Here is a 15,600-nt window from a genome sequence, read left to right as displayed (position 1 = left end):
TCTCCCTGTCCAATGTCTTTATGCATTCCTAGAGGACACACTCCAGTCCCTTTCTGTCTCACATGCACTCTCACTCACTCTCTCACTCACTCACTCACTCAATTTTAATTTATTTTTTAAATTTTTTTTATTATTCATAAGCAGGCTCAGCATGCAATGTGGAACTTCCTTCTCCCTAAGGGCTAAACATTGACTTCCTTAAGAAGCCCGAGCCTTTGATTCAAACGGTTATCAATAACCTTGAAATGTTTCTGCGTTGTCACCCAATTTGCTTGTTATGTATTTGAGTGTGCACTCTTGCATGATAAGATACTAGGAGAAGAAATATTATTATAGTTTTTAGAACAAAAACAAAAAAATAAAGCAGTCGCAGCTGAGAGGTTGTACACACCTTGTGCTTTAAATCCGTTACGTTTCACTTCACTACAATACAGCTTCTCTTTTTTGTAACGTTATTCTTTAATTTTTTTTGTGGGTCATGTCTGCTCATTTATAACAGGGATTTTTTCGGGAAACGTTTTGAATCTTAACAAAACAGAATGTTTCCTTTCTTTTTCAGATGAGAGTGAGAGTGTTTTGATGTGTAAGAACAATTAGTGTTTTATGTATCTCCGAGTGATGTTTAGGAACACTGGGGTACACCAAGAAAATCATTTAGGTTTTGTTTAGTTTTTTTGTTTTTTTGGAGCACAGTGTGAATGTTCTGCTTCTCTTTTGTCTCCAGATGAACATGGACATTTGAAAATCTACCTGCCTAAGAAGCTGCTCGAATGTCTGCCCAAATGCTCCTCCCTGCCCAAGGAGAGACATCGGTGGAACACCAATGAGGTAAGGGAAGCTCTTCTGTATACGCCTCTCCTCCACGGTTCAGAAGGCTGGACAGATTTCAGATCAGAGTGCCATACAGGGCACACAATTATGTTGTAAACTCATCGTACGGTGACTAGGGAATGGGAAGAACTCGTTACACAAAATACTCCTATTATTATTACTAATATTAACACCAGTACTCCTGCTATTATTACTCCTCCTCCTCCTCCTACTACCACTACTACTACTCCTCTTACTCCTACTTCTACTGCTATTACAATTAATACACTACCACTATTACTCCTCGCCTCCTCTTGTGACTACTACAGCTAATATTAATATTATTACTACTACCTCTACTACTACTACTACCACTAATAATAATAATAATAATAATAATACTGCTATTACTACTACTCCTACTAATATTATTATGTCTACTATTACTAATATGAATAAAATTATTACCTGTAATATTAATATTACTACTATTACTAGTACCCCTTACTATTTAGATTAATACTACTACTACCACTACTATTACTCTTCCTACTCTTCCTTCTACTACCACTACTACTACCACTACTATTCCTCCTCCACCATTCTTTTGTTCATTACTACTACTAGTACTGCCACTATTACTCCTCTTCTTACTATTACTACCACCACCACCACCACTAATACTACCATTAATACTACTACTATTACTACTACTACTCCTCCTACTATTACTACTACTACTATTACTACTACTATTACTCATCCTGAGGCTAAAGAAGAAATCTTCGGGGCTACAGCCCCCAATGCCCTGGCCAGTTTATGCCCGTGCTTCTACCACTACTATTACTCCATCTCCTCATATTACTATGACCACTACTACTACCACCACTACTATTACTACTACTACTATTATTAATAATAATAATTTCATGTGAAATCTGGATTTGTTATTGGCATCATGATGCGAACACAATGTATATATAAGGATTTGAGTTTCACGGTAGCAATTATGAAAAACTCACTTACCACACTTACTGCAACATGTATACAAATGAGGCAGTTTTATAAATAAGTAAAGACATGATGTTGTTATCGTCTAGAACAGCATATATTCCGAGCACAGGCCAAAAAGTAATAATAAAAGCCATTCCGGTATTCTACTCTAATTATATTCAAAAGAGTATTAAAGAATTTTTTTTATTGTAACAGGTTTAATATTAATATTACCAAAACAAACATCACTAAAGATGAAACGAATTCCAGAATTTATTTTTCATTCATTTTCTTTCTAATTAAAGCAGTGCGCATATTTGGTTTGAAATGTGATTTAGATGTAAGACAGGCTATTATTCATTCCTGAACTGATAAATATTTACCAAAAGATGAACTTCCTGTCTCCCCCCTCCCCCCACACACACATAACTAATCTACTGCCATTTTTCTTCGCTGACTGTCTGTTTCCGCATGTTGATTTGGGCTGTAAATCTCTCCGGTTTCCAGGCAGCATTAGAGCATGTGTACAGAAAGTATCTACATTGTTTAGAGCTCCTACACTCATGGCCCTGAAGGCATTCTGACATTCTGAGGCAAACAAACACACTCAGCAGAGATTAGGCGAGACCTGTTTGGCCTAATTCCAGTGCACACAGAAGTTTGAGATGCTTGCTTTTCATTATGTGGGTCTAAAAATCTGGTGTTACAGAAACGTAAGCTGTCAGATTTCACCTGGATAATTACCTTTAAAAGTGCCTTAGCTGATCTGTTACTTGTACAAATAACCGGTGATATGTAGAATGTAGTAAATAATAATGGTTTAAGCCATGGCCTCAGCAGAAGTGTGTTATGTGGCTGAGAAAACCCGTTTGGAAAACTGACCTTCATTCTGGAATGCTTGTTTGTGTTTTGATTGGCTTCCTGTTACTGTAGTCCTGTTCGTTTTATGGAAGCAACTTGTGGAGTTTTTTTTTTCCCAGAAAACTACATAAATTGTCGAAATCGCAATTGCACAAATCTTTCGCAGCCATGTTTTGTTGGTAAACAAGACCTTTTAGCTGTAATCATGTTCGATGGACGTGAATCGAAGAGCGGGCTATGGCTGAATGCGCAAATCTGCAGTAATTTTGAAAAATTCCAAGCTCTTCCGAATACTGCAGAGTTTTTGCTTGATTTTTGCGCCAATTTCTGCCATCGCAATCATGAAATCCTGGAAGGACTGAGTAGAGAACAAATTTTACCTAATGCACCTTTAAATACTTTAATTGATTGCACTCTTGCTTTAGAAATACTCTTGCTTTGAGCTCAAACTCACATAAGCTGTCAGAGGCAAACTTTTTTTGACCTCTCGATAGTCCTTTCCGTTCAACTTCTTGAAAACAAACGACAGAACATCTTTAGTAAAGCACACTCGCGAACTACAGAATGCTTTAGCCGCCTGCTTTGTTTGATTTTTCATCTGCATTTCAACGTCACGACTTTAAAAAAAGACAAAATAAAACACTGATTCTTTGTATTTTGCACAGAAAAGTTTACTTGCAGCTTATAGTTAAAAGTGCGTATTGATCTCCGAATGCAGGAGTGCTCTCTTTGAGCATCAAGTGACTTTGTGGATCTTTTAGTTTAGTCAAGATGATTCCTTATGCATGTTTTCCTTTCTTCTTATGTAGAGAAGGAGGGAAGGGGGGCGGGTGGTTTGTTGGAGAAATGCTCAGGACTATAAATTTAACACTGTTAGTCAGATAGGACACCGCTTCGGCGTTTTCTAATGTTTTTCATTTACTCAGAAACCATCGCTTCTCTTTTTTTTGTGCATATGTCATCGTCTCTTGACCGATGATACACAGCAGCCCTATACATAGCGAAGGCGAACAACAGCTAAAGAAGATTCAAGGTGAGCGTCAGCGTGATAATCAACTCGCGCGTATTGAAGCCGGGCGCTCTCGTTGGGCTCAAACCAGCTGGTTTCAGCGTCCGATACGCTCCAGTGAGACGACCTCCATTCTCAGCCTTCGCTTCTGCTGTGATTACTATCTCCTCTCCATTCTTCATTTCTTCTCCCAGGAATGCCGCACGGGGAAGGCAAATAATCCTTTTCTCCCCCCTGCCATGCAAGATCAAACAGAAGCGGCATAAGGTTGTCATGGTAGCGATGAAAGTGTATGAAGAGTGCCTTGAATGTACAGCGAGCTTCAATTCGTGAGATTGACAGAACCGTCCAGATCAGTGCGGTTCTGTGTGGAAAAGCGTATGCTTCACATTTTTGACCACATGTTTCAGCTATTAAGAGGAGAACAATTATGATTTGACTGTCAAGGGAGAATGCTTTTAAAAAGACAGAAATGCTTAAATCAGGAGAAGAAGGCAGAAAGAATATGTAAAGTCCTCTGTATGAGTATGTTCATTGGCCTTCGCTATGTCCAGTGAACTCAAGACTCTCCTGGAGGCTGTATGGAGAGTTCTTAATGAGCAGAAGTGCCAAAACCGTGCTGGTGCCCCTCCATCTCCTCGCTGCCGGCTTCCCCTCAATGCCACGATCCCAACAACTAAGAGCTCGATATAATGAGACTTCTGCTGCAGGGCCTCTCCACACATAAACAAGCTCAGTTCATGTTAAGGCTGCTCTTTCCTTCCGTGCAGCTTATGAAGCAGATATCCAGGCTGTAACTCAGTAGACTTGGAGGAAGGGATGAGAAAAGAATAGTTTCACTCATGATATCTGACAAGATATTTCCAGTCCCTTTATTTTGAAAAGTGTGTGTCTCCATATACCAGCTCTCTCGGCAATGCGGCACCTTTGGGAAATGGCTCTTCATGAGGGTAATGACACGGATGTATATTAAGTCGGAAAAAATATATTCGTTCCAGATTGACCATGCTAAAAATGAAATCCGAAAAGGGAGGGGGGGGAAACAACATAGCGATAATGGAGGAACAGTGTAAAGTCAATTCCTGTCATTATCTCTTGTTCCTTTGTTCGATCTTTCACCACTGAGAGCTTCACGTCCCCTGCTGTTAATTTTAAATACCTACAGAAGTGTATTTTTTGATAAAACACACCCTATTGGAAGCCTTGCTAGGAACAACATTATCGCAGCAGGTGGAATGCACGGCGTGCTATAGAGCAGGGGTCGTCAACCGTATTTCGGTGTGTGAAGAACCGATATTCAACTTTTATACGACGAACATCAAAGTTCTGGCACTAAAATACAAAGCGTATGGATATATCAAACATCTGGCACACTCAAATGCTCTGTATGCCCTGTTCTGCACCAACAGAACCGAACCACAACCACCTCTATCTACTCTGTTTGAATAAGAACAACATGTAGTACATAGTTTTACCTCTTTTTTTTTTTAAACATATTGAGAACATGTTTGAGAAAGTCTGATCTCTTCACCATATTCAACATATAAAAGGTGCTGCAGGTTTTTATTTTCTGTGAAACTGACTTGAAAAGAGACATTAAACATAAGAAAGGGAAGAATTTTTACATTTTATTTTCCCTCTGTGGTCTGGTTAGTGAATGACGAAATGGCTTGAAAGAAAGAAAGAAAAAGAAAGAAAAAAAGAAAGAAAGAAAGAGAAATAAACAGACCGGAAAAGAAAGAAATAGAGAGTGTGTGTCGTGTGCGTGTGTGTGTGTGTGTGTGAGAGAGACAGAGAGAGAGAGAGAGAGAGAGACTGAGGGGCATGCAGACAGACAGACAGAAAAAGAAAGGCAGGCAGACAGAGAGACAGAAAGCAAAAGAAAGAAAGGGACAGGCAGACAGGCAAAGAAAGAAATAGAGAGGCAGACAGAAAATAGAAAGGCAGTCAGGCAGGAAAGAAAGAAAGAAAGAAAGAAAACAATATTCCAGACCAAACAGCACTAAAATAAAACAAAATCTAATAATGCTAAGAAGAAGAAAGAAAGAAAGAGAGAGAGAAAGGTTGTGGACAGAAATATAAAGTTTAAACGTGTATGGTGAGGTATGTGTTTATGCTCTACATTAAATTCAACATGACATGAACCACTTGGTGAGTCTTATTTGTCATCATGAACTTAATGATCAGTGCATAAAGCATTAAAAGGTCACCATTCAGTTCCTTATCCAGAACTTTGTAAGAACACTCTGCACTACAGTACACTGTTACACTGATTTACCCATCTAAAGGAAGCCATTATGTAAAAATAGCCTTAAAGTCTTAGCAATATAGCGGTTGCATTCTAACTACGGGTTCACAAAGGAGTGTAGGATGAAGAACGTGACCGTCCTCTTCCTCACGACGCTACAAAGTACAGACCAGGGCAAATCTCAGGTCTCCACACATTGTGCATTCCGAGGCATGCTTCTCGAAATGATTTTACATAAAATCACTTTACTGGGATTCTCATGCCTAGATATGCTGCTAATACAGTGTGGTTATTACTTATTGACAAAACGTCCTTCAGCCGAGTTGCTATTTTTTCCATTCCTGCCTATCGCAATCTCTGCAAAGCCTATGTGAGAGAGAGAGAGAGAGAGAGAGAGAGAGAGAGAGAGCAGCGAAACGGGTACAGGAACAAATTTTTGAGACATTTGCCCTTTCTATGTTCCTTTAAATTCATTTTTCAGTGCTAGAGGTCATACTTTTATTTGACCTGTTGCTGGTTTCAGTTTAGCAAATGCTGAATATCCATTTCACACCTTCAGAGAAATGATTCTCAGGGACGGAGGGCCATCAGGAGGTTGGCAGGCGGGCGAGGGAAATCATAATCCGCTCAACCGTGTACACAGAATGCCTCAATTCACGTGGGAGCGTGTACCCGTACACTGAGGATGCATAAAGAGCTTATACGATGGTCTTGTAAACTGTAGATTTAATTTAATTACCTTGCCCTAGTGACACGCCCAAAACAAAAAGAGACAGCGAAAAATGTTGAGGTTTATTCTTTTTTTTAAATGCCCTGGATGTGTCTGCTGCCTGGAGCTTTATAGGTTCGGCACTTCTGCTTTGGATGGTGTATGGTATGTTAGTCTTTATTGATATTGGTCATCTTGACAGCAAAATACAGTGTATAACATTGAAACCGGTGTTGAATTTGCACTTATCCTAGTAGTGTGGCCATGTTTAGAGAGTATAATCACATAAATCAAGCACAGTTATATTCAGTACATATTCCGTAAATGAAAACAAACCCTTGGGACAGTTCTAAAAACCTCAACAGTGTGTTTATTTCAAAGCTTACAATGATCTGAGTATGTATATTAAGTAGAAATGAATTGACTTACAAATTTATTTTCTAGACAGTTTCGTACAAATTTTTACCAGAAAGTTGTCAAAATGTAAAAAAAAAAAAAGTGATATTGTCATTTATATTAATGTACGTTTTGTGATCAGCGTATGTTTTTTAATTGTCTTTGGATGTGTCTAATATTCTGACGATGCAAAGGTGTACAGCTACAGCATACAGTATATTAACATGCTTCATTCATTCATTTCATTTATTTTCAGTAACTGTTTCATCCTCGTCATGGTCGCTGTGGTTTAATTCGTTTTTTTGCTGTTGTTTAAATATACATATATATATATATATATATATATATATATATATATATATATATATATATATATATATATATATATATATATTGGGGAATAGTTTATTAGAAAATACATTGGGCAGGTGGAAACAGAAATACGTGCAGGAGCGAGCGGGCTTGGTCAAGGGTGTCTATCAGAGTGGACAGGATTGGTCAGTTCCTTCGGGAGTGTGCAAAAGAGTGTGTGTGTGATACCCTGTGATGAAACAGCGTCTCATTGCGAGGATATTCCCGTCGTGTACTCGAATAAACCGCTTTCTGAAGAATTCATAAATGAGTAATAACACGCTAATAATACAAAACACTGTAGATGATAAACTGCGCTTTTCTTTAAAAAAAAAAAGAGCGTCAGTCCCTGTCCTTCATTTTTCCACTCTTCCCCTTGAGGTGTCGATGAATTTGTGTCAGTTTTTCAAAGCATTTTCCTCCTTTCCGATTCACTCTCTCCGTTTGCTTCATCCTCGTATTCATCCCAGTCTTCTAGACATCAGCACTCCTGCTCCAGAATCACCCCCGTGGTCATCACTGGTAAAAGCGGCTGCCCGGCCTTAACACGGCCCGTCACCGATCCTGTCCTTCGGGTCGTTTTCTCTTCCGTCCTGCCTGCACTCCTCTCCATGTAATCACAGGAAGCAGACGCCACCAGCCAACCGGTCTCACGGGGGCACGCTGGGAAATTTAGCTGGTGTTTATCTAAGCAGACCTCTGGCTTTCACAGTCACAGGCTTGTGACTATGACTACGACTAGCGAAGTTATCGGTGTTGAATTTTGGATTCGTGCCGTGTAGCACACACTGAACTTAAACAGGTTATATAAACACTCACGGTCAGTGTGACCTTAAAGGAGATTCCACCGGGTTGTACAAGGTCAAATTTTTTTAAAATAATCACGAGATATACATTTAATGCAGAGAAGACAAAACCGAAGAACTTAATGAACGGCCCGCTGCGTACGTCTAAGCCTGACTTTTTGATCCGGCTTTTAATTGCACATGTTCTCGATTGGATTAAACATCGTCCTTGTATCTGAGGGATTACAGCTGCATTTTAGGGATTAGAGCGACCCTGATTAGGTTGATTTTATTCATCATGGCAGAATTGGAGCCAGCTTTCTTGATTTTTGAACATTTCTTTTATTTCCTCCCAAGGAAACAGTATTAAGCAGACCTGTCAATACCAAACGAAGCAAGCGTTTTCTCTCTTCCAGTTTTTTTTTACCCCCCCCTTCAAAAAGCTCTTTGTGTTTCAGATCTTCAAAATATCAAATAAGTTGCTTTAATTGAGGACTTTGGCAAAGCAAATGTTTGTGGAAATGGTGTAGAGTCTCTATAGAAGAAAAGCGTGCGGTCGGCTCACTCTGTTTTGGTGAAAACGGGAGGTTTGGGCTGATTTGTGACGACCGCCCGAATTGTGATTAGAATAGTAATGTGAGGAAATGCTACTGTCAGCTTCTGCAACTGGACCTGGAGTTTAAACGACAGACGTGGAGGGATTTATTTTCCAAAGCAAACACCGCTACTTTAGAAGTTGCACGAACTTCCTTAAATGTTTAACACTTGCTACGTATGTGTAGTTAATTAATCACACTTAAAACATAACACAACATACCGTACAACAAGCTTTATATATTGTATATATTATGTGCGTTCATTATTACCCGTATTCCCTCAGTAGTCTTTGTTTGACCTTATGGGACGAGCAGGGGTCCATGTATTCCTCTAATTTCCATTATATGTCTCCTCCTACATGTTCTTTCTCTACATCCCGGGTGTTTTATTTATTTATTTATTTTCTTCTTCTCAGTGCCTTGTGGTAACTCAGGTATAAAATTATTCAGGGACAGAGGGATAGATTTCTCCCAGTTGAACTGAATCGCTAGGTGAGACTTTTCTGCCAGCGCGTTGACATGCTGAAATCGTTTTATTTACCAAATGTGTTTGCACGAGAAAAGCATTGAGCTTGCATTAGTGTTTATTATGAGTCTGTGTTTAGTAATTGGGTAAGCGTTAAGAAAATAGATTACTGTATGGGCTTTTCAGGGTAATTCTGTGGGGTTATTATTATTTTTTTGTTGTTGTTCTTGCATGGTCATGGGTAAACACAGTCGTTTAACGGTTTAAAGCACAGTATGGTCATCCTCACAGTCAGCGCTGTTGTATATCTTAAAAATACAGCCCATAGTAAAGCGTGCTGTGATTGGCAGCGATTGAATCCAATTCATTATTATCCTCGCCTCCATTCTGCCCACTGGCCTTTTGGAGAGTGCACAGACGCAGCGATGCCCTTTGGACAAAAATAACAACACCACAGAGACTCTAGCAGTGTTGAGAAGAGGCCTTTTCCCTCTGTGGTTGTTGACAAATGGCTTTAGATTGGCATGTTGTCAAGCATTTGAAATGTATGTGGTGTTCGGAGTCAGGGATGGTAATGGTTTTTCACATATTTCAGTTTTTCATTTTTGAGGGTGATGGTTGTGCTTACATTTCACACGAATGCTTATTGGAAAAAATAAATGCACCAACCTACTGAGGGATTTATGTCTAACGTAGACGAAGTATAGGTATTATAGCGATAACGGTCGCACCTCGACCAATAAGCTCGCTTCAAATCCGAGCTAATTTCGTTGATACGGATTAAAACAGACAGCAAGCGCTTCAGTTATTTTCCAGAGAAATTAGAATTATATTTAGTGAATTATTTTGTAATTAATTCACGCTTCGATACCGTGTTACTCATCTAGATTTCGTTAGCATCTGTGTGACTAAAAAGTTACGTATTTTGTCTCGCGCGCTAAAGTTTTCCACAGCCGCCGGAGGAAAGGAAGCTGTCAGATCTCATTATGTTGAATCACGCCTGTCAACAAGCTGCTCGATGAGTGTCTACATCTCCTGTGATGAAGACTGTGTACTATCCATATGCCTCGTGACATGCGGTATTGATTGACTGTGTTGCGTAGCCAGTGAGAAAGTGCATTCTTAATGCTTTGAGTGCATGAGAGGGAGAGAGGGGTCGTTTATAGGGGTTGCTGTAAACTACCATGGAGACTTTATGAGAAATAAAAGGGTTAGGAGGAAAAAAAAAACAGACAGAGAGCATTTCCATTCCGAACGGTGCATTGACTTCTCCTCTCTTCCCTTTTTTTTCTTTTCTTTTCACACCCACTTTTATTAGTATGGCCCTGATTTTTCTCGACGGGAAGAGCAGGAGGGCAGATGTTGTGGGGGGAAATGGGAGATATGGCCAATGAGACGAGAGGCAGTCTCCTTGGACTGGCGCCCATCTTCAATCCAGTCTGTGATGGACAGCTACAGCCTGGATAGTCAGACATTTCTTCTTGGCACTGGCTCTATAGGCTTTTAATCTGATAAACTCCTGATTTAATTCCCATACACTGAGGCTGGCCTCGGGCACTGGAACCACAGTGTCCTCGACCGGTTGGAAAGAAATCTCCGTCTGACTCTTTGAACTACAGAATACATGTATTTAAAAAATAGCATAATATCTGACCATAGTTATTGCCACTTTTTATGAGTCATGATCTCTTCCAGCTGACAGGCCAAGGGGAATGCTCGGTATGAGGAAATCTCTCTTAGACGACACAACAGGTGCTGTGTCCAGCAGCCCAAGCAGCTGCCTTATTCCTGCTTAGCATTTATGAGATCTGAAAACCATGTACCAGACTAGGCTTTGGCAGCGTGACAAGCTTCTCCAGACTGGAGGCTAACCGGCCTGTCACTCGGTGCCGGTTCGACCCAACAAAGACCTGTCAGGGAAAGGAGAGGTCTGCTGCTTGTGCTTAACGAGGCATCAAGTTTTAGTTTTCTCCTTTTCTTTTTTTTGCCCCTCACCTCTTCTGCTAAGTAAGACATATGTCCAGCGAGCCAGGAGACCAAGAGCCTGCCAGGTCCACCACCAAATCATGGTGTGAAGGTCAGCTTTAGACGAGAATAGATTGAAAAGAGGAAACCACGAAGATCATGTTAGTGATCCAGGTAAGGCAGAACTTGAAGATCTTCAAGAAATTGCTTGGTCCAGTTCTTCATAGTTCATGCATAGAGAAGCGAAGTAGAGAAATCAAAAACAGGCGTTGTCATGGATGCTCAGGGGCGAATGACGAGTATAACTGAAAGCCTGGAGCGCTTTGGCTTTCAAAGGACTTGTGTTGGTGTACAGGCTCCAGTATATGCACTTTAAATCCGTTAGCCTGAAGCTTTGCATGTGTCGAAATGCATGCAGCAGTAGTTTGAGCACTTGAGAACTTTTTAGTCAATAATACACAATAGGACGCAGTCTTGGAGATGAAAATTTCCTGTGGATTCGGGTGACTGATAAATGCACAGTGCAAGATCGTCTAGAAACAGCAACAGTTATACTGCAGTTTTTGCTATACATCCGGTGGGCCAGAGCAGATCCATAATGCATGAATAGTGCATCGTGATCAGGTGGAGCTAACTAGGAAATAACGGACTTGATTTCTTTGGACCTTTTTTTGTTTTATAGGATATTAAGAATATTAGTGATTTCTAGCCAATTTTTATGGGTGAAAGTTAGCATGTGCTTCCTCAGACACACATGAAGCCAGCTAATTATGTGCTTTTGAACTGTGCAGTATGGAAAAGCGCCGTCTGCCCTCTTCCACATTCACGAGCTCATAGACGATCGGCTGGTGCCGCTGTGTTGCACCACTCGTGAACATGCGATACTTTAAGTTCAGTAACGCTTTCAGAGTCTTTCACAAGTAATTTTTAGATCACATTTTTATAACCATAATGGCATATACTGTATGTAGTTTTATTTTAATTTTTTTTTGCCAGTCCTTATCCTCAACTAATATTGACTCGTGCAACTACCACTGATACATAGATCCAACCGTCGAGCATAATGTAATTATCAAGTCCAAAAAGAGGATTTCTTTTTTTAACGGACACTAAAGATTTGGCGCTTAAGCTTAAGTGCGATCGAACGTGATGAATTTAAGCCGGCCAGCACCTTAGACCTCTACTCAGATTCTGTTACTAATTCAGAGGTCTAACCTGTAGCCACTTGTATAAATAGGTCCCTGTATATACATTCGAAGCTTAATTCCAGGGTGATGATGGTGTGAGAGGGCTCTAGACGAGAAAAATCTTATATTTCTTGTGTGTGTGTGTATATGTATATATATATATATATATATATATATATATATATATATACACCTACTTTATGTAATTTATGTTGCTATGTGTAAGCTGCGTGTAAGCAGACATACTGTACTGTATGCACGATGTATTTATGACTCTTACTAACTTTAGAGGTGACGCCCACAGGAGGTAAGCAAGTCGTGTACAGTATGTCTATACCTATATATCAGCACTGTAATGCTTCTCTCTTTCATATTCGCTCTCTGCTGTGCTTTAGCAGAACCTTAAGGCTTCATTAATAGTCCGTTATGCAGCTTTATTCCACTGCGTGCTCAGATACAGACATACACACACATACACATGCACATACACATTACACATACACATACATACATGGAGCCTTTATAATATATACATTTAAGAGGAAATTCACAGTGTCTCCTCCACCACTGGGCATTTCTCAAAGTCGTGTTTACATAATTAGTGCGTGTTCCAGTTGCCTCAGCAATTTCACATAATGAAAAGGTTAGTATTATTCATTGGTGCAGTCTGGGTGATGGCCGTCGCTTTGCTGTGGTGTGTGTGTATGTGTGTTGGATGCAACACTGCTTGGTCTCTACTGAAAAACAAAAAAACATACCGTATATATTCTGTCCGAATCAGCTACCTGCTCTAAGTATCCAGTAGGAATGTCCTTTTCCAAGAGCGGTGCTTGAGCTGTTTCTACTTTCTGCTGTCTATGTTTAAAGGAACCTTTGATCCCTGACAGCTAAATATATGATATCTAAGATCTTGGGGAGAGGGGGATTTCAGGGCAAGGGTCTGGGTTTTAAGAGTCAGCTGCTGATGCTGATATTCACCGTGAATCCATTCATTTGTTGAAAGTTAGAAAAGAAGCGATGTCCTCCTCAATCTGTTATGCCGTGGGTGGTGCAAAAGATCCGCCAGGCCCCCCCGACGCCATCCGAAAAATATAACTCTGTCTCAGCTTGAGGTTCCTCCGTTCTGCACGAGGCAGGTTGGGGAGAGCTTCTTTCTCCACAGCATGAGAGGAGAAAGAAGAGGCCCTGTTTTTCTACAGAAAGAGCACCCGTTGCGGCCCCCACTGTTAATTACCACAAATTGACTTTACTTATCAAGTGTGCTGCAGTGTGCAAGTCATTACTGTACCACCTCTCGTCAGTGAGAACGGCGAGAACTTTTGAGGAGAAAAAAAATGAGTGAAAGCGCGGGGGACGGTAGCTACTCTAGGCCAAAGACCCGGATGTGACATGGTGAAGTTGGAGACGCTTCTTGCAGTGCTTTGGGACTGAATGTGGTGCAGGTGGAAGATATTTGCAGGATTTCTGATGAATTTTTGACGCAAGCCTCCCTCCAGCTCGACACTCACACACACACACACACACACACACACACACACACACACACAGAGAGAGCATGGCATGGCATGGCATCAAGCAGCACATAAAACAAACATGATACTCTCGGCTAAAACGTAGAAGCGTTTTATTGTACGAACTGAATTTAAAGCGATTCGAGTAACAACCCTCAACAATTATCCGCTAAATAACGATCAACTACGCTCGTTTTTCAGTGTCATAGACAGTTTATAATGAGACACGCTGCTGAACAGCAAAACGGGGCTCCCAAGAAGGCTCTCGGGTGATTCCCACTTCCAAACACAGAACAAAAGCAGCCTCACACAGAGAGTCACTCTGAGAGGTGCTGTGATAAACCATTAATCCATCTGTTTGTGGATTTGCTGCTCATTCATCATCCTACACCCACAAATCCTCGTAATCACCTTAGGTGAGACAAAAACGGCTATGCTCCCAGATGGAAAGAAATGCAAGCACAAAGTAGCTATAGGAGTAAAAACGTCCACGTTGTACTCCTAAGCGTTTCGCAATTTCACATCATTCCTAGTGGAAATCGGTTCTCATACATTTCATTTCGTCAAACAGTACAACATTACCCACACACAAGCGTCATGCAGCTGTTATCTCGACAAAGGTGGCTGTATCTGAGCTTGCAGAAAATGAATGGTTTGCATCTTCCTTCAGGGCTCAGCCAAATCCCAGGACTTGGATCCACAGGTCTTCTTAATGTACCACCTCCCATTTGCACCATTTGTCATCCTGGCTTCAGTGTTAAATAATTCAGTTTTCATTTTCATTCCAATTCAACAACTTTACTTTCTTCTTAATCATTTTAAAGTGCGGCCTATCGAGGCACCCTCCCCCCTCCATTTCCGTTCAGCTCGCGGCTACAGCCGATCCATATCGCTTACCCAAGTGGCCAATGAGGAAGCCAAATTCTCCTTCCTAATTACAGAGATCTCTGTGTTTACTCGCATTGCTTATTTTTAATCCTTGCTATGTCATCTGCAGCTCAATGACTCTGTCAGTAGTACTTACTTGAATGAACTTTTTTTTTTCTTTTCCAGAGCAGAGCGTAAATGTGAATTTTGCGCTCGGTGTCTAAGCATGATTTACGAGTGCTCTGGGTGCATCAAGTGCTAATAACTGGGTGAAAAATCCTTCACCCAAAGATCGAAACACTGCATGTGTTTGTTGCATAAAGAGAGACAAAGCTTAGGCAAACACACAAACATCTCATCAGCAGATGTTAGGCAACGAAATTGGAGAGCACTGTGATGCTAATCTCTACTTTTCGTGGGAAACGAAAACGTGACATCTGTCATCCTTTATCCGCCGATTCTTTTGGTTCGTATACTCTTTCAAGGCTTGTGCTTAGTCTAGAATACACCTCCTGTGGGTTGGATTTGCGCATGCACCATGCCGAAATCTCACACAGAGGATTAACATAAGGGGAATTAATGGCGAATTGACAGACATGAGACGTGCAGGATGCGGCGGCGCTTCGGATGAACCTTGATCCGAATTCCCCCCTGGACGAAGCAGATACCCCGCAGATGAAAGACAAGCACGTCTCTGATATGCTGCTCAAAGCTGTCCGAGCCCGGAACGCCTAAGCAGCACCTGGAATTCCAATGGAGAAAGTCTGATATTATGATTCATAAAAGGAAGGGTTTGAGACGCACCTATGTAAACATGTGCCCCGAGGTGTTAATCTGTCGTTTAAT

The 15,600-nt window shown here is 40.8% G+C and overlaps 1 protein-coding gene across 2 annotated transcripts in view; it reads left to right on the top strand.

Moving 5' to 3' along the window:
• LOC108254811 (calmodulin-binding transcription activator 1) overlaps positions 1–15,600 on the top strand; it is a 252,022-nt gene that overhangs the window by 14,658 nt on the left and 221,764 nt on the right. For both annotated transcript variants that reach the window (XM_053674174.1, XM_047149419.2), the window contains exon 2: positions 725–828. In XM_053674174.1, the coding sequence (XP_053530149.1) occupies positions 725–828 (104 nt within the window). The remainder of the gene's footprint in view (positions 1–724; positions 829–15,600) is intronic.

This window comes from Ictalurus punctatus, chromosome 21, assembly GCF_001660625.3.
Source record: "Ictalurus punctatus breed USDA103 chromosome 21, Coco_2.0, whole genome shotgun sequence".
Taxonomy (NCBI): domain Eukaryota; kingdom Metazoa; phylum Chordata; class Actinopteri; order Siluriformes; family Ictaluridae; genus Ictalurus; species Ictalurus punctatus.
The sequence above is the reverse complement of the archived record's forward strand: the minus strand, read 5'-3'. Positions and strand labels throughout refer to the sequence as shown.